Here is a 24,946-nt window from a genome sequence, read left to right as displayed (position 1 = left end):
AAGGCCAAAATAACCGGGCATGTGCTTTCTGAACATGCGACCACACTGACCAGGCAATATGAGCTCTAAAGTGATTTCTGCTAACTTCATATGATGTCTTGGTGTAAAGACAGCATTTTGGATGCTTGTAGAGTATATTAGCAGTAAAGAAGTCACTGGATATATAAAATGTAAGACAGTTTCTGTTTCTGGGTTTATGCTGGCTGACATTTGCCAATTTCTCACTCTAGCATTCCAGTCTCCAATGACCAGGCACATAACGTGTTTGTCCGTCTTGTCCATTGAGAGCCAGCAAGTAGCCTATGTGCATGTCTTTGGACTATAGGAGAAAACCATGTGACCTGAAGAGAACATGCATAACCCACCGCCTTAAAATGGAAGCAGGATTTAAACCTTCAACTGTGGAGATGTGAGGCAACAGTACTGGGCAATCAAATATATTTGAGCTGAAGTTTAAATACGTCAATATTAATCTAGCTAATACACATTTTCACGAAATTACGCTACATTATGTATGAATATTGACACTATCCATGTAATTAAATAAAAAATAAGCATAGCACACTAGCTTCCGGTTCACTTGCCTCTAACCCAAACAGTTGCGTCGTTCACGGTGACGTCACACCAAAAACGGCGAGACTTTAATGATCTGGTGCGAGGCGAAAAAACAAGCGGGCGACACTGAAAGCGGAGGTGGGTGGTGTGTCTCATTATTTGGAAGCGTTTTGTACGCCAAACCGATATCCTGTCGAATAGGTAAAGAGTGTATTCATGCAGGTGCATTTATCAGTCACAATACATCTTGCTTATATAGTTTGCATAATAATAACACGAACGCTGTTAGACCACTTCTGTTTAGAAATGGTGCTATTTTTTCCCCATTGCCCTTCATGCACATATCCCATACCAAGGAATGCTCGTGCACCTGAGAATCATGCAGGGATCTGCATGTTCAGTCTAAAATAGTTAAATAGCCTGATTAACACACTGTGTTCATATTCAGTTTCAATATAAGTTTCACATTGATTCTACTAATAATTGTTATTTAAAAAAAAATAAAAAAAATACGACGAGCCATCTCCAATGTATCATGTTTATGTTTACTTTAAAACATGTTCGACATGTTACCTGTATTATATATATTACGGTGTACCTGGGATGCAGGATCGTTGATGCAGGTTTATATAGGGGAGCACAGGCTTTATGTAGGATTACCATACGATCTTCTTCTTGGGACTTAAAATTGCCTGAAATGACCGGGATTTCGCTTTGTTTCTTGATGATATTTGCTTACAGCGGCTCCGGTGTCATCTTTTTTGCAAAGCAAAATATGGTCACCCTACTTGAAGATGTGTTTTTCACTTTTGCGCGCGTCTCCAGGAAATATTACAGTGGCGAGGAATGGGTGAGAGGAAGCCCGATGTCTTATGTGCCAAGGCATGCCAGCACCTCAGCAGGCAGGAGTACCAGCTGGGTCTGCAGTGCTGTGATGAGATCCTAGCCGGCTTGCCCAGTCCATCCAACGCCCCCTGCTGCTCTTCCTCCGCCACTGATCACAGTGTCCGACTGCAAGTCTTGCTTTACCGTGTCTATGCACTTGTCCAGCTGGTAGATTCTTTTTTCTTTTTATTTCTATATCGGTCATTGGGTTCATATTGTACTTAAGTTAAATGAAATTAAAGCGGGTTATTCTAACGTTTAAAATGTGAGACTTTTTTTATTTGCAGAAAAAATTCACTGAAGCTGAAGAGAATAGCAGCAGCGGTAAGATGTGGTTTAATGTTAAAACTTAATTATTTGTTACAACTGAATTACTGCATTTAAAGGTTGCATTGTTACTATTAATACCAGAGATTATACTTTGTGAGGAACAACAAACTTGCAAAAGTATCTGTTTCCATTTAAAAAGCTGGCACCTACAGTATTTATAATATATACAGTATGTATATACATACATAATATTATATCTGTGTGTGTGGTGTTAAAGGTCCCGGGTTTGAAGTTTGGTTACTTTTAAATAATCTCTGTGAGAGTGTAAGTCGCATATTATCCAGCATGATAACGGGCTTACTCTCCTGTGCAGTGATGTGTCTTCAGCGGGAGCTGAGACCCGACACCCTCAAAGAGCTCCTGGTCTCCATGCTGACAGACGGCTGCTTCAGGGGGATGTGCCAGGCGCTGTTCAGCTGTCAGCCTGCAGAGCACATGGTAAGATGCTGTCGCTGATGCTGCAGCCGACTGGAAGTGGTCATACACAACCAGAGTAAAAGAGGCAATTTAACTAAACCCTGTTCAACACAATAAAAAAGCCTCATGTTTAGAAACGTGTACAAAACCTACATAAAATTTCAGCTGATTTTTTTTGGTCACACTCAGAATGAAGATATGAAATATTTTGGACAGTTGCTGCTTCTATTGACAGAATCACAGGTAGTCATTCAATCTCCAGAGCGTTCTATTTGTAGTAAATGTATTAGTGTTTTTCATACAGTTCAACAATTTTTATGGATTAAATGTTCTTGATAAGCATGCCCAGAACAGGTCTCAAACAACGAAATTATATATTCACAGTGGAACTGATAAAATGGTTCTCTTGTATTGGCATTCAAACTGAGACTTTATACAATGTTTATACATTTAAGGTTACCTGAGCAAATGGAGGGAAGATAAGCCTTTATTTAGCTTGAAAGTTCATTGAGAAATGGCTTCAGAGAAATGGCTTTACTCATTAGGCAGTTGTTTAGTCAACTGTGTTTGGATTAGGGGTTTGGTTTTGTACCTTGTACGGTTTTTGGGCTCTACGGCGAGCTGACTGCATAACTGCTGCTTTTCCTCTTCCAAACTTGCAGGCTTCCTGTACAGCTGCTGGAGGTTCAGTCGAGACTGGAGGGGAAGGTTTGTTCCATGTCTTCCTCTTTGCTTCTGCTGCGTCCTGCCATTTCGGGCCTGACTGTTTCAGCCAGTGAGGGAATGTGACTTTGTGCTTGCAGACCGGGTGCTTTTGAATATTCTTTTTAATCTTAGTGCCAACTTTCAGAGTAATAAAACAGAACACCTGTGCTGTCAGCCGGGACAGTGGAGGAACCCACTGAAATGCTGTCTCTCCTCAAAGGCACTCGGGTTGAGCGACGGTGGCGGATTCGGGACCCTCCCCGCGGGATCCTGAGCCTCGATGAGTATACTCTGTGTTTCAGGTGCAGGACTTAAGAAGGCAAGGTTATGGCCTGAGATTCATACAGGTCCCTAGACACAAAGATGGTTGGGGTCTGGTGTTGATGGGGGTGGTGTGTGGCCAGCGGGTTCGGGTGATTGTGATCATAAGGTTGCCAGTTCAAATCCTGGAGTTGGCAGAATGATTTCACTGTTGGGCCTTTGAGAAAGACTCCAGGGTGAAATCGACTAAAAGGTAATGGGATATAATAAAAGTCCAGTGTACATGTGAAACGGACATCCAGCTGTGGTTCGTGGGGTCTCTGTCTGTGTGTGCAGGTTCCTGCGGGACGGAGGCTGCCCCCTGGGGGATTTCTGCGTGTCTGCGCACTCTCACGGCGAGCTGCGGGAGTGGAGGGAGAGACTGGTGCGCCGACACTTACGGGAGCCACGCACTGGTGCCGTCGCCTGCTACGGCCAGCAGCTGCTGGAGAAGTGGACAGGCAACCCGTTGCCCCATGCTGTGGTTAGAGCCGCTCACCGCGCGACCGGAACCGCGCGACCGGAACCGCGCGACCGGAACCGCGCGACCGGAACCGCGCGACCGGAACCGCGCGACCGGAACCGCTGTGCCGCTGCAGCATCTCTTAATTTTATTCATGATTAACAAAGATTTTAAGAATGAGTTCTTGGTCATTGTGCCCCTTACTGCTTACATGGCTGGTATTACATGGCTGTAATACCCCCCCCCGGCAGCTACTCTTCCCTCAGTATGTCATTGTTTTTCCTCTAGGTGGCGCCCTCACTGCTGGGGGTGACTGTCACCTGCGTACCAGACCTGCGGCAGGTCGTCCAGAAGAAGAACAGCTCCCTCTGCTGGATGCTTCAGCTGCATTGCGATGTAAGCCGGGGGAGGGGGGGGGGTGGCGTGGTCACGGGGCCGGTGTTTAAATGCTAACCTTTATATTGCTTCCCCCACAGCCCCCCCGAGTACTGCGCCGTGTGGCCCTGCTTGGCGAGCTCCACCGGCCCCTCTTCTCCATCTCGGAGGTAGCCACCCTCACTGCCACCGGCCCCCGCCCCTACCCTCTGGGCCCGGAACCGTGGGAGTGGACTGGGCCGGGCCACGGGGCCGAGCGGGTCTACCAGCTCAAGCTGCGATTCAGCACCCACGCCTACGGCAACTTCCAGCAGGCCGTGGCGCTGGACCTGGGCTCCGAGCCGGTGCTCCTCCAGACTGTCAGGGTGGAGCAGGCCACCCCTGCAGGTAGCGTAGCGCTGCTCCCCAGCTGGGGCTGTCCGCCGACCTGCAATCAAACCTCACTTTAAAAATGCAGTCAAAAGCACATGGATTCTGATTTTAATTCAGATATAATTTCTGATTGATTCCTAATAATCTGGATGTTTTGTGATACGTTCCTGTCTTGCAGACGTGGGGCTGGAGCCACCGTGCCCCCCAACAAGGGGGTCCTTGATGCGCTGGGACGTGGGCTGCAAGCAGGTGACCGTGGTGGCCTTCCGGCCCTGTGACCTGTCCCCCCTGGATCGGTCCCTCCTGCAGTCATACCGGATCCCCGCGGCCGCCGACCAGCTGTTCACACGCTCCGTGCTGGACCACAAAGTCACGCCGCACAACTACCGCTCACGGCTGCACGACCTGCTGTACATCGAGGAGAACGCCCAGTACCGCCTGCTCTGCGGGTGGGCCGCTGCCGTCGCTGGGGTCACGGGGTCACAGGGTCATGGGGTCACAGGGTCATGGGGTCACAGGGTCATGGGGTCAGGCCCAGGACTATGGGATGCTTCTCAATACCAAGAACGCAAAGATAATACTTGTGGTCTTGGCAAGGCTGGTCTTACGGACTTGCCTCCCAAGAATGAACCTGGGGTGCAATGAATCATGGGATTGGTCCGATGTATCCTTGATATTTGGGGCAGAGCAAGAACAATATTTGAGGATTTTTACCATCCTCTGGACTTCTGTTGTTAGTTTTGTAACTGTTCTGTGGTAATGGAAGATGATGTAAAACGTGTACAAGGTAACACAAGTTCGGTGAAATACGCATATTGAAAAACACCCCTAGACTTAGTGCCTAGTGTTTGCTGATGTACATTCTAGCCATCAGGGTCCAGATACTGGTCAATAATTTACAATTACATTCATTTAGCAGACACTTTTGTCCGAAGCGACATACAAGTGAGGCAGAAGTATCCAGCAGTCAAGGAACCAATTTAGGGTCAAGTGTAGCCAGGCTGAGCTTCAAATTAGTGACCAATTACAAGTGTAAGTAGTGTTAGAGCAAGAACTATAAAAGATTACATAACATGTATGATGTAGGAACCTCACATCAGAAGAAGTTACTGTAGGCAGACCAAGAGGACTGGGTTTCTGCTAGACAACTGCAAAATACAAGAGTGTCCAACACTGCCAAGAGGCCATACCCAAGGGATAGCTGGCCAGGATGGAGCGGGTCAGTGGTCAGGTGAGCTAGTCAAGGTTTTTCCAGAAATGATGGATCCTGAGGCATTTCCTGAAGGTTGAGGTACAGGTCAGGTATTCTCATTAGTCTGTCTTTGTGCCGTGCTTAATTGAGTGTAGTAGGTCCTGTTGTGAGACACTCAAAACTTTAATCGAAGACTCTAATAAAGCTGTAGACTCCTGGTACAGTTTTGTTCCCCAAGGAGCAAACAACATTAATATACCCCCAATGGTACAAAAATGTTCCTCCATTTCTGTACCTTAAATTAGGCTAAAGGGTACATTGATCTACAGCTAGGGTGCAGTTGGCAGACTTTTGAGGGTACAGCCCCAGTGACAATTGTACCCTTTTTTTCTGACAGTTAACATACATTTAACACAATATTGCCAGGAATTTCAGGGGAAATAGTAGCTATAATGAGACTAAGGGAATTCGTCACTATGGGCAGGCCTGCACGACCATCCTCTGTAGCAGAGAACATGGGATTTAGACATTTATTTTTACACTGCGAATAAGCATCTCTCTTAGGGTTTGTTATACAAAAACATTGCCTTTTCTATGGTTCACAACTGTTGCTAATTGTTTTTGCAGTTTTAATAATAAACGGTTAAAAACAAATTTCTTTTTCCCTGCTGTGCATAAATTGCACTAAACCATAAACTTAAAATAGAGGTTTGTGCCACGCCGTGAATTTTGTGTACTGGTTGTTTTTACAGTGTTGAAATTTCATTGTAGATTGTTTATATTAAATTATGTTCATTAATCAGTTACTAAGAGAAGTGAAGGTCTTAAATGTTTGCCGTATTTTTGACTGCGACCACTATATCATGTGATGCAGGGAATCTGATGGATTTCATTTGCCGCTCATATCGCCCCATGCAGGTTTAACCTCCAAACATGCCTGCGCTTGATGACTGAGCCTTCTGCACCCGGACTGCGGGGGGAATACGGGCCCCTTCTGGCTGGCCAAGTCTTTGCTTTGCTGAGCCTGCATGAGACCGGGACCGAGCCGGACAGTTCTGCGGGGCGGCTGGTGCGCGAGGCAGTGAGCAGCATGCTCCTGCTGGCCGAGTCTGGTACTGCGGGCCGGGAGCGTGTGTACGAGGTGCGGGTGGAGGCGTGCGGCCCGGAGGACATGTGCCTGCGGCTGTCTGAGGAGTGCTGCCATGACCTGAGGCTGCAAGCGGGCACAGACCTGCAGGTCTGTCACAGTCACTCTTCCGATACAGACACTCCAATCCTGCTGTCCATCTTCCTGCCAACTGCCCAGCGCAGAGCTGGGGGAGCCTCTTCATGGCAGCGCGGGACTCACAGGGGGCAGGGAACAGGATGCCAGTCTGGCACAGGCACACACACACACACAAGCATGCTTGTGCACAATATGGCCGCTTTAGAGAACACGTGTGACTCATGGAGAACATGCAAACTCCACACATGGACATGGGATTTGAACCCCTAACTATGGCAGTGTGGTTGTGCCACCCAATGAGTCCTGTGCCATGTATTAATCAAACTGCCACAATATAGGAGATGTGTAAAAGGACATAACAGTCACTGTCTGTCTGTTTCCTTTCAATGCTTAATTTCCCCAGTGGGGCACAACATCTGCTGCGTTCAAAGCTCAGCCTCAGCCTATGAGCACTCCAGAGGCTCGTTTGTCTGTTAGCACATGTCTGTGATTTTTCAATGGTCTGAACCTGTACCTGAACAGATTGATTAATAAATTACAAATCAAATTAAGGACTTCTCTGTCAGACTAAAAGCAGTGAAAACTATTTATAGTGGCTCATTTTGCATTGCATATGTATTTCTGGGTTTCTAAATAGCCTCTATACCTTTTAACAGTTCATTGACTCATTTGCTAGATTAAGATCACCCGCTTTTGCTTAACCCGCTCGCATGTCTGCATCCCTGCCACAAGGTGGAGCTGCAGTTCCAGCTGAACAGGTTGCCACTGTGTGAGATGCACTTCGCCCTGGACGTGATCCGCGACTGCGCCCTGCTCTTCCCGGAGCCCCCCTTTCCTGAGTTGCCCCTCCGCCCTGAGAGGTACCTCCTGTGGGCCGATTACTCGGTCGGCGTCCCGGCGCGCCCCTCCTGGCCTGACCGCCATCTTTGGCCGCGTTTCAGTGTTGACGGTTGGGACTCCCGGCTCAGCGAGCGGCAGAGGGACGCCCTCTGGGCCGTCATGTCGGCCCCCTCCCTGCCGCTGCCCCCCATCTTACTGTGCGGCCCCCCGGCTTCCGGAAAGACCTTTGTCCTGCTCGAGGCCGTCGTGCTCCTGCTGAAAGCGGATGCCAGTCGGTGTGTGTCCGGAGCTTGTGACATGGGGCACGGTGGGATGCCCTCTGGGGGTGCCCCGGGTATCCTCACCCACGTGTTCCTGATTGCTACATCCTACACGACCTTAAGATATGGGGTCATGACCCCTCAAAGCACTACTGGTCCTTTGCTGTGTCTTATGCCGGCTTCGTAAGCCGTAACCCGCATTCCGCTCCCTCCTGGGCATCCAGGGTGCTGCTGTGCACGCGGACGGAGGCGGCGGCGGATTCCCTGGTTACTGAGCTCGCTCTCGCTCAGGGCTGCCTGCTCAGGTAACGATGGGGGCCAGCGTGATCTCAGACGACCACGCGTCTCCCTTCTGTGGTGGAGAACCCTATAACATGCATGTGTCTTATCTCACACACACCCACAGGCTGTGGGACCGGCGTCAGGGTTCGAGGCAGACGGAGATGCCCCCCCAGCATGCCGGAGCTGAGGCCTCGGCCCCAGGAATGGAGGAGGTGAAGAAGTCCCGGCTGGTGGTCAGCACAGTCCGTCAGGCCAAGCAGCTCGTCCACTTGGGGCTTGACTCTGGTAGCTGCAGCCTCCAGCCTGTTTATTAACTAAACCTTTGGGTTCGTAGTCGACTGCATTTAGTATGTTTTACCACATATGGCCACTAGGTGGCAAACGCAGATTCATTCTTTATGCTTTATGGCGATTTATATTCGCTTGGTTCCTCGTGCGCTCGGCTTCGCCGCCGTAAATATGCGCCTTTACGGAGGCGTCGCCGCGGCCGCTGATTCTGCTGCCTTCTGTCAGGCTTCTTCACGCATATCCTGGTGGACGACGCCTCTTCCATAGTCGAGTGCGAGGTCCTGATGGCGCTGTCTCTGGCGAGCCGCTCCACTCGGGTGGTGCTGGCAGGAGATCCCCATCAGGTGGGGCTGCCCGTTTGTGACACATGCATATGGACGATGTGTCTGTTTACATTCCTGGGCCTCTGTCTCCCTTCCAAGCTGTTTACACAGCCACTGCTTCGTCTTTTTTGGTGCTTCATGTAGTAAACGCGCAAAGGAGGGCTCTGACTGCCTGCCCCCTTTCTGCGGCTTTCAGCCCCCCCCCTTGATGCACAGCGAGTTTGCCTGTGAGCGTGATCTGCAGCGCCCCCTGCTGGAGCGCCTGTGTAAGCTGTATCCCCCTGACTGCGGCTGCATGGTATGGCTGACGGAGCAGTACCGCACTCAGCGGCACATTGTCGGGTGGGTGGCATCCTCCTGGGTTCGAAGAACGAGCTATAGATGCTTCCGGAATACTTCTGTTGATGACGAATGCAGTCTGCTTGTATCGTGTCTGACCCGGGATTGTCTGTGATGCTGCGTTTACTCTTCCAAGAAATGAATTTGCAAAGTTGTCATTTTTACTTTGCGAATATTTTTGTGATTGACACTGCAACCTTCCCTCTCTCTCTAGCCTGGTCTCTGAGGTGTTCTATGGGGGCCAGCTGAAGGCAGCCAGCAGCCAGCCTGCACACAAAGACTTCTTCCCCCTGTCTTTCTTTGTGGCCTGGGGGGCGGAGAACAGCTCCTGCGGATACTACAATCAGGCTGAGGTGAGCAGGGATACTCCACACCCATCATGTTTAGACCACGCCCATCCATCATGTTTAGGCCACGCCCACCCATCACGTGCCACACCCATCACGTTTAGGCCACGCCCACCCATCATGTGCCACACCCATAACACATCCTGCACATCTTACGAAATGTGTACTTATGCTGTGAAATGTTTCTAATCTAAAACATTACTGTCATTACTGGTGATCTTTGAGTCACATCTTAAATACAGTGATTTTAAACCTCATGAATGTAATGATGCTGACTGGGGCCTGTGGCCTGACCCGGTCCCCCACGTTTGAGTCTCTCTCCTTTACCTCTTTCACACAAAGCCCTGGCCGGAGCTGGTGCTGGTCCTGGTGCTCGGCCAGAGCTGGGCTGGAGCTTTCGTCGGCCCCACCGAAAACCGTCTGGCATTCACACTGCACTTGGTTCTGAAAGGGTAGAACTGTGACATCAGTGTGTGTGTGTTGCTATGGGAGGGGTCCTGTTTCAAAAGTGAAGGCAAAAATGAAGGACTGTGCGAGATGTGATGAATGCAAGACTTTTTTGAATTTACTGCAAATGCTTACATTACTTTTAGCTTTATTTGTTATTGTTCCTGGGTTTAACCCAACACAGTTCACTCAAAAATTTCTGAGTGTCCCACGAATCGTTATTAATACATCTGCCAATGACTTATTCCTGCACTTCAGCGGTCCAACACGAACTGCCGTTTGCGTGTTCCAGTTAAAAAGCGGGTTGCAATCGGAGGTGCATTCGTGGATGAACTGCGAGTCATTCATGCTAATACACGGGGATGCACATAACTGTCATGCAAGTGTGCATTCACCTTTAAAAGCGATACGTGTGGCAATAAATTGTTGTAACAGCGCAAATGGACATAAAATAAGTACACGTTTGCGTTGCTATGACAAGAAATCACCATGTGTTTTAACCTTTATACCACAAATGAAGTACGAATTGGCATATAAAGGTTAAAATGCATGGTAAATTCTTGTCAAATCAGCGCAAATGCACATATAAAAGTACAGAACGCTGAAGGAAGTACTGTGCAATATGCATTAATGGACTATTTTAATAGGGAGACTGAATACAAGAACAGAATGAAACATTTTAGTAAACTTTTATTTTACAAATATACAAATAATCAAGAAATATATATGTAGTGACTATCCAACATCGTCTACTCCACTTTGAAGGTGGCTAGATCCTGATTACTCGCCATGCCAATAACTATACCAAGTAAGTTAAGATCCACATCTGTTTAACCTTTGGGTCAAGTTCCCATTTAATAGTGATATTATGAAAGGTTACAATAATCACAACGTAAGGATTACTATCGTGTATGGCATATGAACGGTAAAATCGTATGATCTCCTTGCCATCTCTCCTTACGCCCCTTGACCCCGTCCTTTTAAGGCTTTTCTCTCCCCTCTTGCACCGTGACCTATAGCTTACTCAGCCCACACTGCCACCTAGTGTCAACCTCCACCACCACAACAAATAACGAATGGCTCCCACAATATAAATCTTTCATGCGGAATAAATGAATATAAAAAGTGATGCTCCTGTCCATCTGCATTCTCTTCCCCTGTGTTAAAGCAAGCACATGAAAGACAGGATAGGTCAATTTTACTTAAATTACTGACATTTCAAGCAAGACAGCAGGTGAGTCTTATTTTCATTGCTGTACACAGATGTCAGATTCTAAGGGAAACTTATTAGTCAGCTAAGTTCATAGTCATTTTACAAATAAACAGAACAATACCAACGATTCCTCCAAAGCGGTGGCGGAGATCAGTGCTTCAGTCACCTAGCAGGTTTCTTTCCAAACACGGATGATATTTGTTTTTAGGGCAGCTAGCACCATTTTTATTTAGATCTCTTTTCGACTTCCTGTATTCTTTTTCATTAAAAAAAAAAATCGTATTCAGGACTCGTTCCATTATTCTGTTAACTCCTGCCTTCTCCAATTCACTCCACATTGCTTCGTAAATGTTTGCTTTCCACTCTGACAACTTTAACCCTGCTTCCTGATGTCACACTCCTACCTCTGGCCCAGCAGTCTTTTGGGGCCGGAAACATGAGCTCCGGCCCGGCACCGCTGTAATTTTTGGTGTGAATGCAACGCCTGGGCTGGAATTTTGGCTCAGCATGGGCACCAGCCCTGGTGTGAAAGAGCTGTCGGTCTCCCCCCCGTGGCTGCAGGTGATGGAAGTGGCTGACCAGCTGGAGAGCCTATGTAAGACGTGGCCGGTGTCCTGGGGAAAGCTGGATGAGAGCAGCGTGGGGGTGCTGACCCCGTACCCAGCTCAGGCCGTGCAGCTGCGCTCCGAGGCGCGTCGGCGTGGCTTAAACTGCGTCACCGTGCACACGCTCCTCGCCCCGGCCGGTCAGCATCCGCTCTTTCTCACGTCCCGGCTGTCTCGGCCCCATGGCTGCCCGACACTTCTGTCTGCATTAGCAGTGGGTGATGCTGAGGGTGGAGACTGGGGCCCATATGCATTCAAGGTTTTGCTGCAGTTTGGAATCTGTCCTCCTATTGTGGACACACACCATGCATTTCCTTGGGGACCCCTTGGTTTGGAGGGCCCCCTATTGGCCTCATATTGTCACTACACTCCTCGGTCTTTCACATAACACCTGCCACCCCCACCCCCCTGGCTGGCTTTGCCTCCCTCTCTGACTCCCACAATTTTACCCCACCTTTCCACCTGTCCCTCGTCCCCCCGTGTCTTCCTGCTGTAGCTCCACCGTTCCGCGTGCTGTTCCTCAGCACAGTGAGGACGCGGGCTTCCTGCAGGCAGGGGGCCCCTGGTAGGGGGGTGCCCGGTGGAGCCTGGCACAGGGGCTCCCTTCTGGAGGCTGAGGAGACGACGGAGGATCGGGAGCTGGGCTTTCTCTCGTCCCCGCGGGCCCTGCACTCTGCCATGCTGCGCGCTCAGTCCCTGCTGGCTGTCGTGGGAGACCCTGTGGCCCTCTGCACCGTCGGCAAGTGCAGGTATGTCCCCATGGTGTCTCCCCCACTGAGCGAGTGCTGACGAGGGCATCCCTGCCGCTTCCTACTCATCACCGCTGTCCCGCAGGAGGATCTGGGAGCACTTCTTGCGCCGGTGTGCCTTGGAGGGAGGCCTGCACGGGGCCTTGCTGTCTGAAGTGCTTGAGCAGATCGATGCCATTGAAGCGAGCCGTGCATGCGTCCTTAACCCCCTGGCCCCAGAGTTTGTTCCTCGCATGCCCCCTCGAAGGACCCCCGTCCAGTCTCCCAGCACCATGGTATGTCCTCAACCCCCTGGCCCCAGAGTTTGTTCCTCACACACCCCCTCGAAGGACCCCTGTCCATTCACCTGTATCTTGGTACATCCTCAATCCCGTGGTCCCAGAGTTTGTTCCTTACATGCCTTCTTGTCGGACCTGCACCGAGCCACCCTGCATTTTGCACCTTCCTCAACCACGCTTGCTACTGCCATGATGCCAAGAAGGCAACATAGGTCACATGATGGCTTGAACCCGGAGTGCTCTGTTATGTTTTAATTGGATGTGGTGGCTGGGAATGAGATCAGACTGGGGGAGTGTCGACTTTTTAGGCTGAGTTTTCTGCTCTGCAGAGATGTGCTAGTGATGTTTGAGGGGTTTATTTTTCATCTTGTAGGAAATATATTTCATGTGGTGTTTTTTTTTATTTTTTAGGATTTACATAAAAAGCTAAGTGCTGATGTCACCGTGCTGTTATGGAGAGATTTAAATTAGTGATCCCATTGGCTCTTAGGAGTAGCCCCCACACAGATGCGTGTAAACCCCCTCCCAGCTTAGCCCCACCCTGTCCTCTGAAAGCCGCCCAATCAGGCAGACTTTATTTAAGCGGCTCTCCGGTTCTCCTCCCGCCGCGTGTTCACGCTCTGTGAAGTGTGGCTGACTGGTGATGTCGCAGCCCCGTGAGGCCGCCCGCCTGGAGCCACCCCCCCCGTGTGTTTGTTTGCTCGGCCATGTCGAGCTGCCATCCCCAGGGACCATAACCTTCATCCCCCAGTTTGTGAACTCGGATGCGGATCCGCTTCAGCACTCACAAACAGGCCCTGCCCCCCATGGGAATTGCGTCGCATGGTGCCTGTGTGGGTTCTCTCTGGTCTTCATGTGTACTGGTTTGTGAAACATGACTTGGGGGGGGGGGGGGGACTGGGGAGTGATCACATGTTTGTTTTGGTTGCTTGTTTTGGTTGTAGCAGCTGCTTGGATGGATCCGTCCATGTTCGGTCCTTACATCCCCATATCCCTGTTCAGTGTGTGACCCAGCCGCCCTCAGCGCGTCCTACAGACACTTTTCCCCTTCCAGTCCGGCAAACCTCTCAGATAAAACGCTCTGGTTCCCTCTGTGCCCGTTCTGGATGGGTTCCTTTTGCGGATGTGTCTCTTTACCTGGGTTCTGAGGGCCGGTATCGCTGTGACACCCGCTCTTCTCCTTTCCCCCAAGGTGAAGCGCACCCCCCCCTGGCACCCGAAGCCACCCTCCCCCTCTCCCAGGGGTCATTACGGTAAGCCCGGCTCCCGGCTTCTGGGGCCTGCCATGGGGGCCCATTGATCTGAATGGTGCTGATGGGGGCCACCGGACCCCCCAGGGGGGGTGGCACTGATTGGGTCATTCACCAGGGCACGCCGCTGACTGAAACTGAGTAAGGGGGGAAAAAACTCCTGGCTGTTCACAGGCGCCTCTTGTTGCTACCCGAAGGTGGAATCTGGGAAAACATGTCATTTTGGCTTTAAGATGTTTTAAATAATTAGGGTATGGGCTCACCTGGGCACCTTGCTGCTCCTCTTTTAATTTGTGTCTTTCACTGGACCTGATGGGTTCACCTGGCATACTCCCCCCACCGTGGACTGCCTGGCCGACCATGGACCCCACCCAACCCTCCAACGGACCTCGGACTGATACCTTCCCCAGGGCACGATTACACGAGCCCCCCACTTCATTTGAACTTCGGGCCGTTTCGCTGGTATTTGTTGTCAGGCTCAGCTCTTCTCCATCTTAGGCTCCATGGCGCCCCCTGCTGGTCCCCCCTACCTCGTGCCACTGACCTCTGGCCGCCACTGTACCTACAGCAGGAGTCTGGGTGCGGCAGGGCACCTAGACTCCCTGAGAATGAGCATCCCCTACAGCAGCGGCCTGCTGTCACCTTTCCCTTTGTCGGTGAGTGTGATGTCACCCTCGTGGCATCCCGTCATGTGACAGGCGGTGTGTGACGGCTGTGTCCCCTCAGGTGGCTGGCCAGGCGGTCATGGCCTACAACCTCGGCCTTTTGCGGAGCCCCAGAGCGCCCCCTGCTGCTCTCCCCCAGTTCCTGCACTCCTCCCCCATGCTGTGCAGAAACTCCGTGGATGATGTTCCTAATTGTGCCAGGGCAGGTGAGTCCTTAATATGACGCTGCACGTGTATCTTGGTACTTTGGTTCGCAGGTGGCATCATGGAGTCAGTAGTTTGAGGTTTGACTTCTGTCTCCAGTAGCGCATTGGTTCCAGTAAATTACCTGCTTGAGGCTGTTTAATATCCAGATGTAAGAGACCATTTACAAGTGTACTCATGAGCAGCTGTTCTAGACCTTTGTGTTAACCTGTTAAAAATGAGCATCTGACCTTGTGTTTATGTGCATGGTTATGTGCCGATTTTATGTAGTTTTATGGACTCTATTGTGCAGTAATGCTGTTAGACCCTATTATTCTGTCTGTTGTGATTTCTTGGGAAGGCAGTGAGGCTGGTATCAACCACTAGTGTCTCAGAATTGCCTGTTTTACACGTAGCATTGCGTAATGCGTCTGCCTTTGATCTTCAGGACGCAGTGACTCTCACACAGCTCTGGGGGCGCTGCAGCTGTGGGGAGAAGCAGAGAACTGCAAGCAGGTGGGAACCTGAGGTGCCACGTCGGGGCCACGCACTTCCCTGCTCCGACCCTCTGATGTACAGCCCCCCCCCAGCCCCCCAGCCCCCCGACATCTCTCCTGTCTCTCTCCCGTCAGGCTCGCACAGACAACATCTTCAGTCCCCGCTGGAGCTGCCCCCCCTCACCACCTCATGTCTGCCGAAGCTCCACCCCTAAATCCTGTGGGTCTCAGCCCCCGTTTAGCCCGGAGAACTCCCCCATATCCTCCAACCACTCCCGCTTCGGGCTTGCCGGGAGGAGTCCGTCTGTCGGGCCGTGCCACTCGCTCTGTTCTTCGCCCTCGGCGTGGGACGCTGGCCACGGTATGGAAGCTGGCTGGCAGATGCTGCCTTGGGTCGAGGACGACGATCTCATCAATCAGCACTTGGCAGTGCTCCTTACGTTTACAGTTTAGCTTTTACTGATGTGGCTGATAGTTTCATCCTAGGTGAAAGGCCCTTAACATTTTGGTGATTCAGTGACATGTTATGGCAGCTTGATAGCAGTGAGAATGCACTCAGTGCATGCTTTTGGCAATGACCCCTTCACAGGAGGAGTTTCGAACCCTTTTTTACTGTATGCCTGTTTTTCTTGTGTTGAATGTGATGAGTAAATTCTGTTTTCTCTCTCAGCGAACGTTAGGGACAGTGTGAGGAGGCCCTTAGGGGACACGCTAAGGTATCCCCAGAGGTCTGAGCACCTGGGCAGTCAGCTCCATTCTCCACCTTTTCATGACATGCATGCTCCCCCGGTCCCATCACACAGCAAGCCCATTGGTCCCCTGACCCAGAGCACTATGGGTAGCCTGGCTGCTCTGGAGAGGTAAGTCTGTCCTGAAATGTTCCCAGCAGTCTGTAAAGCAGCAGCTGTGCGTTTAGTCTGCCGTCGCTGCAGCACCAGCCTGGCTGTGTATCGTCCCTTAGAACGTTCTTTTCACGATTTTAAGTTGTTTTCGGTCAGACTCTTACTGATGGACTGCCCAATTACCCAAAATCCCGGTGGAGTATCAGCCTTGCAGTTTGCTATGTAGGTTGGGATTAAAGTGGATTTGGAAAAGTCCTGTTACCAGCAAAGGAAGTCCAGACCATGACATGTCCCCTTCACTTCCAGCAGGGGGAGCCACTCATGCGAGCCCCCCCATCTTATTCATCTATAGTGGTTTGACCCAAATACAGTACCAGTCAAATGACTAGACACATGTACTGAAAATCATTTGTTTAACAGCTCTAAGCACACCTTGAGGATATGTAGTAAGTATTATCTTCTTAACATGGAAAGAGATGCAGTGCTGTGATAGATGACCTGGCCCACAATCTCCTGCCATAAATCCTGCAGAGCTGGTTTGGGATGAGTTGGATCAAAAATTAAGAGCAAGGTAGCCAACTTCTGCCCAGAACCCAAGGAAACTCCTTCTGGACTGTTGGAGAGGCATTCCAGGTGGCTACATCTGGAAGCTGGTTAAAGGAATGGCAAGAGTCTGCAATGCTGTCATATAGGCAAAAGGGGGATACTTTGAATAGTCTAAGACTTGAGAAAAATTTGAGATGTTGAACGCTTGTCTTGGTCATTGTAGTATTTGATATGTATTACTTCATTGCCTAAAGACCTTTTGCTATATGGTGGTTAACAAATGCATTAAAAGAAGGTGTGTCCATCTTTTGACTGGTGCTGTATTAACACTCCGGATAATGGATGAGTGTGTAGGACTCCAAACCCATTTGATGACCATGTACTGTACGTTGTGCAAAAATGTCACATACAGGTAAAAGTTGGCTATGGGTTAGGAACCCCAGGTTTAAAACATGATCAAGCAGCTATTCTTTTGGTAGCTTATAACACATTTTCCTGGAGGAAATTCAATTGAGACTTAAGTGTTTCAGTCAAATTATATAAAAGATACATATTCTCGCTACTTATCTGCTACTGGCTCGTGGTGAGCTTGCTGCCTGTCCCCGGCAGCTCAGGGTAAAAGAGAGAGGGTGCCTGTCCATCACCTGGTCCTGTGAAACACAGATAGCCACAATAAAAAGAGTATAATATAAAATTATACGGTGCAGATCCTGGTTGAACTCGGCATCACTGAAATCCTGGTTATTTTTAGATCTGCATATGGTTAATGTTCACTTTCTTGCAGTTTAATTTGAGTGATTTTGATTTCTTGAAAGCTGTGTGTGAATCGCAGATGGAAACCTCGCTGGCTGAACTCAGGCCTGTCACCACTTTGAAGTGCTTCAGTGTCACAGTGTCATCTATGAAGTAGATTTGCCACATTTCAAAAGGGGGTGCGGGGGCAAGGACATCTGCCTTTTAAATATTTAGCACAATATGGCTGTCGTTAAATTTAGTAACAATGCTCAGACTGTAGTTGAACTGCTGTGGTGGCTTACAGGCAAATTAATGAATTTGTTAAGCAACAGGAATGACGCAGACAGGCAAAATGGGTCCTCCCGGGATGGGAGTGGTTTATGAACACTGGGAAGCCTTCGACGGTGCGGGGTGGATGTTTCAGACAGCGCTGCAATCTGGAGATCCTTACAGGTGGTCGCATAGGGGTGGGGAAGCTGGGGGGGAGGCCCTTCAGTACCAGCGTTTCCAGAATCTTCTCACCCCGTGTGCCCTTGCTGGGTGTTGGGCCTGTAGGCAGAGGGGCCCCATGGCGAACCAGCAGGGGGCTGGAAGACAGCAGCTGGGGCCCGGTACTGGCCCGTGGGGAACACCTGGGCTACCAATCCGGTGCAGTTGGAGCTCCTCCATCCTGCCACGCCTTTTTTATCCTTTAATTTTTTTTCATGTCGTGCCTAAGAGACTCGCAGAGAAGTAAATGCCTGTTGAAGTAGCGTAAAGGTTATTTTATTAACGTGCCTATGTTTTTTTTAAATGACGTGATTTCACACTATACCTTAACCTTTTCATAGCAGGTGTTCCATTTAGTACAGATGAAGAGCAAAGCTCTTCTTGGATAGGTGTCTCTGCAGGGCTGAGCTCAGATGCCCTCAGGGCTCCTCCTGAACCTGGTTCAGCTGTATGAATTGGAATATGTTTAATACATTTTCAAATTATGAATGTGACTTGCATACCATCCAGTATGTGCTCTGTGTTTCCTGGGAAAGGGTTCAGACTAGCTGTGTGCCAGTACAGGGTATGTGGTGGTTGATGGATGGATGGTTGGATGGATGAATGGATGGATGGATAGATATATCTGTGTGTTTACTGCAAGGACAGCCACACCTGATTGTGATGAATGCTGACTGGTGGATCGACCACAAGCCAGATGATCATGTGATTAAGTGTGAGAGGTAGCTGAACCTCATTCATCCAGGGCCCATGTGGAGACCCAGGCAGCTTCCGTGGAATTTGAGGGTCTTGAGTAATGTCCTTCTGTAAAAGTCTTTCCTGTGGACCTTTTCTCCAGCAGAAAAGGCACCTGGAGATGGGAAAAAGGCTGAAATATGAGCGATTTGAAAAGATCTAACGTTGTATAACGTTTGAGAAAATGAGAGAAACCCTTGTTTGTGTCCGTATGTTTTTCTGTTTGTTCCTCTGGTTTTGCCAAGGCAGCTTTGAGCCAGATGGTTTTTGATGTTTTCCAGCTTGGAGAACCCGGCACCATGTGGCGACATTAGGGGCCCTGGAGCACGCAACGTTTTCTCCTGGAAGAACCTGCTTCAGCACCCCACACATCCTCCACAGAACCCTATGGTCCCACCCAGCATAAACACAATAGCCTCCCTCCACCCCCACCGCATGGGACCCTGTCCTTCCCTTTCTCCCTGCTGCCCCCTGCTGGAAGCAGACATCATATCCTCACGGTTTGATCTGGCTTGCACTTTCCAGAATGTTCCTCCCGAGCAGCAATCCTGGCCCCCTGCAGACCCCTACTCCAGCGCTAGGCCCCAGCACCCTGGGCACATGGTAAGGCCTCCTTATCTTGTGGTGCTCCGTTCTTGGCTCTGTTCAGTTGAGCATCTAGAGCAGTGGAGCTACTTGTACAAAGAAATTAATCTGGGGAGCTACCAAGTCTCTATGGCCGTGTTCTCCAGCCCGGTCCTTGGGGACCTCCAGACAGACCACATTTTTACTCGCACCAGGAGCTGGGAAGAAGCAAAAATGTAGACTGTGGCAGGGAGCTGGGAGGGAGCAACAACATGGTCTGTCTGGGGATCCCTGACGACCAGCTTGCGAAACGTTGCTTTATTGTATCGCTAGTAGATTTTACCAGGCAGGGTGGCATTCTCCTCAGTATAATACTTCCTGGGGGAACATTAGGTGTTGGGTTCCACTATCGACCTGTTGCCAACCTCTGGTCTAGAGGCAGGCTGTGTTGGGATAGGCTTCAGGGGAAGGAGAGAGGGTCATGGAGGACTAGGCCGTGTGTGACAATGGCGGCACATCAGGCCCGGTTCTGCTTCTAGCTCGAGCAAGCGGTACCTCCTTTACTCAGCTGTTCAGTGGCAGGTGGCGTACAGGTGCTCCTCAAGCTCTGCAGGCAGACGGTTCTCCAACCTGACAGGTCCATCACTGTTACCTTTTTAAGGGTCTGTTAAAGGGGGGGGGGGGTAATTCAGCATGATTGAGTTCTTAGTCCTGTTGGGTGGCCTGCATGCTGTAGGTGAATCTGCTTTAACTGAGCACTCTGACTGTGAATTAGGGACTCCGGTCAGCCGGTCGCCAGCACGTTTCCGGGGCGGGGCAGGAGTGTTCCGAGGCCTCTCAGGATTCGCCCCGTCACCCTTTGCTCTCCTCCTTTCAATTTCCCTTGCTGTGCGGCCAGCGCTCTGTCTGTGCCACATATTGATGTCATTGCCCTAAAAGCACGTTTCAATTTCGTAACTTCTTCCGTGTGTCATGCAACGTGTTATTTCACACGTTTATGGCAAGTGCGTTTATGTTGTCGCTCTCCGCTCACTCAGCCCCCGATGCTGCCCACCCCCAGCAGCCACAGCCCTGCTGTTATCTGTTTACCTCCATTGACTGTGATGCTTTCTTGGCCCTTATCTCCGCCGGGGCTGCCCCCCCCCGGCCAGGCGCGCGTGAAATTCATTTCGGCTTCGCTCATGAATAGCGACTCAGTCGCTTAACTCGCACCCGGGGACGCCTCCATGTCCCGCCCGCCCCCACACCGCCATCCATGAGTGAGATGGATAAATATAGGCATGGGGGGGGATATGGTATGTAAATCAGGAGGGAGGGGAGATGTTCTGCCCCAGGGCCGAAGTAGTGATTGTCGGAGTAGAGTCCGACTGCAATGGTGTGTTTCTGAGTGAAACTTGCAGGAGTAGCACATTGGCTTTGTGCTTGATTACGCGATTTAGCCAGACGAACAGGCGGAGACGTTCTGCTTGGTGGCACTGCGTTGTGTGGCACAGCCGGTTTGGATGCTACGTCTGTGATCAGAAGGCCGTCGGTTCAAATCCCGTGGTTGACTGAGTGATTTCTGCTAAATAAATAAAAAAGTAAATGTAAAATATACTGCCAACCCACTAGCCTAAGGAAGTATGACCAGCAGATGATCTGTGTGAGGGAAACTTAAGGCTTTATTTTGATGGTGGTGGGGTAGCATGACACTGACAGCAATGCTTATTCCTAACTGGGTCCACACAAGGCCGTAAATTTGACCTCTGCCTGCCCCCCCAGCAGGAAGGTGGACGCAGGCTTTACCAGCGCTGTTCCACCCGCCTTCACCCCCCAGGGGGGTCTCACCAGTCGCAGATCAGCCTTGACTCTGCTTCCAAGGACAGCATCTCACTGAGTATCTGCTCAGCTTGGGAGGAGACGGTGGGGGAGAGAGCGGCTGTGTCCTCCCCAGGTAGGTGGGGGGTGTGTGTGTCCTCCTCCAGTAGGTTGAGGGGGGGGTGGGGGGTGTGTGTGTCCTCCTCCAGTAGGTCGAGGGGGGGGTGGGGGGTATCCTCCCATCCTCTCATCCTCCCAAGGTAGGTCATGGCTGTTGACCCTTGTTAGTAGGACATGGTGTAACTGAAGCTAGAGGACCCCTCCTAGGCTGATTTACGCTGCCCACCCAGAATTTCCTGGCCTTAGCTTGTGAAAGTTTGTGGACTCCATCTTGGGTATGATAGTCGGGATGACTCCCCAATTTATCCATGTGTGTGTGTGCACTGGATAAGTCACCAAAGCCTGTGTAAACATGCATCAAATGCGTCCCTACACCTCGCATTGGGCATTTAGTAAAAGTTGCCAATTGTCAACGTTTAATGCTTCATTCTGAAAATAGCACGACATTGGTCTTATCAGTGAGATGACCATAAAGTGCATTACGGTCTGTTGTCGTCTGGCAGGGCGGAAAGTAGCAGAATTGGTGGAGTGGGTTAGTGGGGGGTGGGGGGAGGGGTTCGGTGGACTGGGCCTCTTTCTGTGAGACTGGAGTCACCAACCTTTAGAGGTTAGACAAAGCGAAGCGTTTCGGAGTTATGAAGCATTTAAACCAATTGCTTGGGAAAAGGTCCACTGCTTTGAACCCATTTCCCAGTTAGCAAGGGTGTTACTGTGTGGAGACTTGGGTTTTTGGAACACTGTGTTTCCTGTACTTTTAAGCCCATGGGCCCACCAGCAAGATTAAAAAGGGAGAAACACCATAACGATATCCAGTAATGTGAAAGGCAGTCAGTGGCCTGAACACTATCGCTAACCCTAAATCCCCGACCATCCCTGCACGCTGATCAGTGTCCTTTCTCAGGTTTGCCATTAGGACCTCAGACCTCTCACCCTCTCCCAAGCTGAGGTGTCCCTCTGTATTACACACAGGGGAAGGTGGGAGGCGGAGCCTGTTTTTGGGCAGTGGACACACCCACAACTCCCAACTGCAATCCTGTATCATTATTGAGCAGCAATACCAGTATCTCTTAGGCTGGGGACAGGAGACCTATTGATTTTTAGAGCGTGGCTGCCTGTAAGCCCTAATCTCTCCGACATGCTGCATTTCGAGCTTTTCTGGCTTCCTGATGGACTAGGCAGATTGCTCTCATTCATCCCCCTTGTCAGAGCTCATTACCTACAGCGAATTAGTTTGTCTGCTGTCTTGGGGTGAGGGTACCCTACGGGTCCAGGGGTGGAAATTTGCATGCTTGTGCTGATTTTAAGAACTCGTGAATAGAGATGTGATTACCGTGATACTGGTGGATTTTGGTTTTACCGGTGAGGAATTAGGAATGGTCTAGAGGCAGCAGGGTAGAAATTCCCACATTCCCTTTAAAAACCGTGAAGGTTCGCGCTAAGCTTAAGGGGGGTGTGCTGTGTTTTCCTGCCTTGAGTACATGGCATGTCAGCCTCTCCCCCCCCCCCTCTCCGCTCTCTCGCCTCCTGCATCCAGTCTGCCTTCCTGCAGACCCAGGAGATGTGTGTTCCCAGGAGGTACCTCTGCAGATGGCCTCCAAAACAACCGGCGTCCCCAACGGCCTGGAGCAGGGCTTCGACTCGCTTAGCTTGCTGCCAGAAATGTACCACGATGGTGACAAAGGTGACAGCGCCTACCACTCCAACGTCCAGTGATCTCGGCGGGTGCTGCTCTGAGCTGGCGGGGGAGGGGGGTTTCCTTTCTACACTGCCCCCATATATGTTTGACGTAAATGCACTTGTTTTTTTGCCTTAATGTTTAATATGGTCTCGCTGCTAATGGAATATGTGATGATAATTTTATGTTAGGGATTTTTTTTTCATGCAGAGATTTTGATTTTTTTGTAAATCGGGGGGGGGGGGGTTATTCTCTAAGTGGTGGGTGGGTATTTATTTTTAATGAAAAGGTGTTTGTTTTCCATGTGTTTGTTTTGACATCTCAGTGTAGAGGGGCACCTGTGTAATTTGGATTATCCTCATCATTAAGGTCTGTCCTTCACACAACACAATCCTCCCCAAATCCTGCAGTTCATTTACCTGCAGACAACATGATCACTATCAAATTCTGATTATCTCATTTGAATTGTGGGCCCTGTTAACAGAGACAGAGATTTTTCTAACACTTTGTCTACTGTATTTTACTTTGACTACATGATCACTATCAAATTCTGATTATCTCATTTGAATTGTGTGCCCTGTTATACAGAGACAGTGATTTTTTTAACACTTTGTCTACTGTATTTTACTTTGACTACATGATCACTATCAAATTCTGATTCTCCCATTTGAATTGTGTGCCCTGTTATACAGAGATTTTTCTAACACTTTGTCTACTGTATTTTACTTTGACTGCTTCTCACCTTGTGTAAAATGTTATTTAAAATGCACAAAATGTATTTAGTTTCATACAGAAGTTACTGAACATGTGGATGAAAGAATTTGCACATATCCTTACACTTTGATGCTTTTGTTTTCCAAAGTCTGTTTTATTCATTTATTTGAAATGTTTATCGCTTTTTTTTGACTTGGACAAATGGTTTTGGGAATAATGACTGATCTTTTATTTTTGCTATCGTTTGACTTCTGTTGATTAATGGTTACTAAAGGAAAATGCAACAAGTAAAGGTTTTTGGTGAACAGAGATAAGTCTGTTTGATTTATTTGTTTAATGGTGGACCTGCAGTGTACTATTAAGGAGGTGCTGCAGGAGGGAAGGAGGAATGAAACATGCTTCATAAGGAGAACGGAGGGGGCTTGAAAGTGAGCTCCACCTGAAGCAGAAATGCAGGTATCCTGTTTATTGGGTTTCATTTTTTGAGGATACGTTGGGGTGCTTGCTCTGGTCACCCGTCTCAGGGTTTTGGCCAGATGGGGAAGGAAAGAATGAATGAGTAAAGGATAGTTTTGAGTCATCCAGCACAGACCAAAGGCTGTTTCGGGTAGGAGAAGAGCCCTTGTCTGGTGCAGATGTGTCCAGCTGTTGCTGACTGAATTCCTTCTGGCTGACGTTGTGTCTGGTTGGCTGGCTGAGGTTGTTTCTCTGGCCAGTTGAGGTTGTGCCTGCCTGCCTGGCTGAGGTTGTGTTTGTCTGCCTGCCTGATGTTGCCTGGCTGAGGTTGTGTCTGTCTGCCTGTCTGCCTGGCTGAGGTTGTGTCTGCCTGCCTGATGTTGCCTGGCTGAGGTTGTGTCTGTCTGCCTGTCTGCCTGGCTGAGGTTGTGTCTGTCTGCCTGGCTGAGGTTGTGTCTGTCTGCCTGGCTGAGGTTGTGTCTGTCTGCCTGTCTGCCTGGCTGAGGTTGTGTCTTCCTGCCTGATGTTGCCTGGCTGAGGTTGTGTCTGGCGGGCATCATGAAATACAACAGTATTAAACCATACCTAACCACAGACTCACATATTGTGGAACATGAGCATGTCCACATCAGTCCAGCAACACAGAAAACATTACCAATCATAGAGAGGCTAACTTTATTGTTCTCTTCAAATACATTTTTCTTATTGCATAATATGATACTACTGACTTGGTAATAGGACAAAATGGCTTTCACATCTATTGGAACCAAGAAAAAAAGGGGACATCCTGGCAGACATTTAGGGGGGTACAAAGAAAAACAGTGAGAGTCACATGGTCAGGGTGTTAGCGGTGACATCTGACGCCAGCCTGGGCTTAGTGCTCATGTA

General features: G+C 49.7%; 1 protein-coding gene across 4 annotated transcripts; it reads left to right on the top strand.

Annotated features, from left to right (window-relative positions):
- Positions 1-629: 629 nt before the first annotated feature.
- LOC111845516 (probable helicase with zinc finger domain) lies at positions 630-23,118 on the top strand. 4 transcript variants are annotated; one of them, XM_023814991.2, is made up of 31 exons: positions 630-693; positions 1,381-1,608; positions 1,728-1,764; positions 2,084-2,208; positions 2,377-2,430; positions 2,850-2,895; positions 3,113-3,194; positions 3,490-3,676; positions 3,944-4,051; positions 4,132-4,417; positions 4,581-4,851; positions 6,513-6,831; positions 7,552-7,679; positions 7,761-7,934; positions 8,144-8,224; positions 8,326-8,486; positions 8,715-8,833; positions 9,009-9,154; positions 9,366-9,504; positions 11,720-11,903; positions 12,260-12,512; positions 12,598-12,787; positions 13,983-14,043; positions 14,539-14,696; positions 14,767-14,911; positions 15,337-15,404; positions 15,521-15,746; positions 16,056-16,245; positions 19,014-19,335; positions 21,058-21,229; positions 22,748-23,118. In XM_023814991.2, exons 2-31 carry the CDS (start codon positions 1,402-1,404, stop codon positions 22,924-22,926), a joined length of 4,818 nt encoding a protein of 1,605 aa, XP_023670759.2. In that variant the 5' UTR covers positions 630-693; positions 1,381-1,401; the 3' UTR covers positions 22,927-23,118. The 4 variants fall into 4 exon arrangements, with proteins under 4 accessions (XP_023670759.2, XP_023670760.2, XP_023670761.2 ...); XM_023814992.2 differs by lacking the exon at positions 2,377-2,430; XM_023814993.2 differs by lacking the exon at positions 8,144-8,224.
- The last annotated feature ends 1,828 nt before the right edge of the window (positions 23,119-24,946 follow it).

Source organism: Paramormyrops kingsleyae, chromosome 5, assembly GCF_048594095.1.
Source record: "Paramormyrops kingsleyae isolate MSU_618 chromosome 5, PKINGS_0.4, whole genome shotgun sequence".
Taxonomy (NCBI): Eukaryota; Metazoa; Chordata; class Actinopteri; order Osteoglossiformes; family Mormyridae; genus Paramormyrops; species Paramormyrops kingsleyae.
The sequence above is the reverse complement of the archived record's forward strand: the minus strand, read 5'-3'. Positions and strand labels throughout refer to the sequence as shown.

Bases quoted from the DNA above. Each gene is read 5' to 3' on its own strand.
- LOC111845516 (XM_023814991.2), top strand. From the start codon at position 1,402: ATGGGTGAGAGGAAGCCCGATGTCTTATGTGCCAAGGCATGCCAGCAC. The intron at 7,680-7,760 runs GTACCTCCTGTG...GCCGCGTTTCAG, and splicing joins TTGCCCCTCCGCCCTGAGAG to TGTTGACGGTTGGGACTCCC. The intron at 8,487-8,714 runs GTAGCTGCAGCC...GCCTTCTGTCAG, and splicing joins CCACTTGGGGCTTGACTCTG to GCTTCTTCACGCATATCCTG.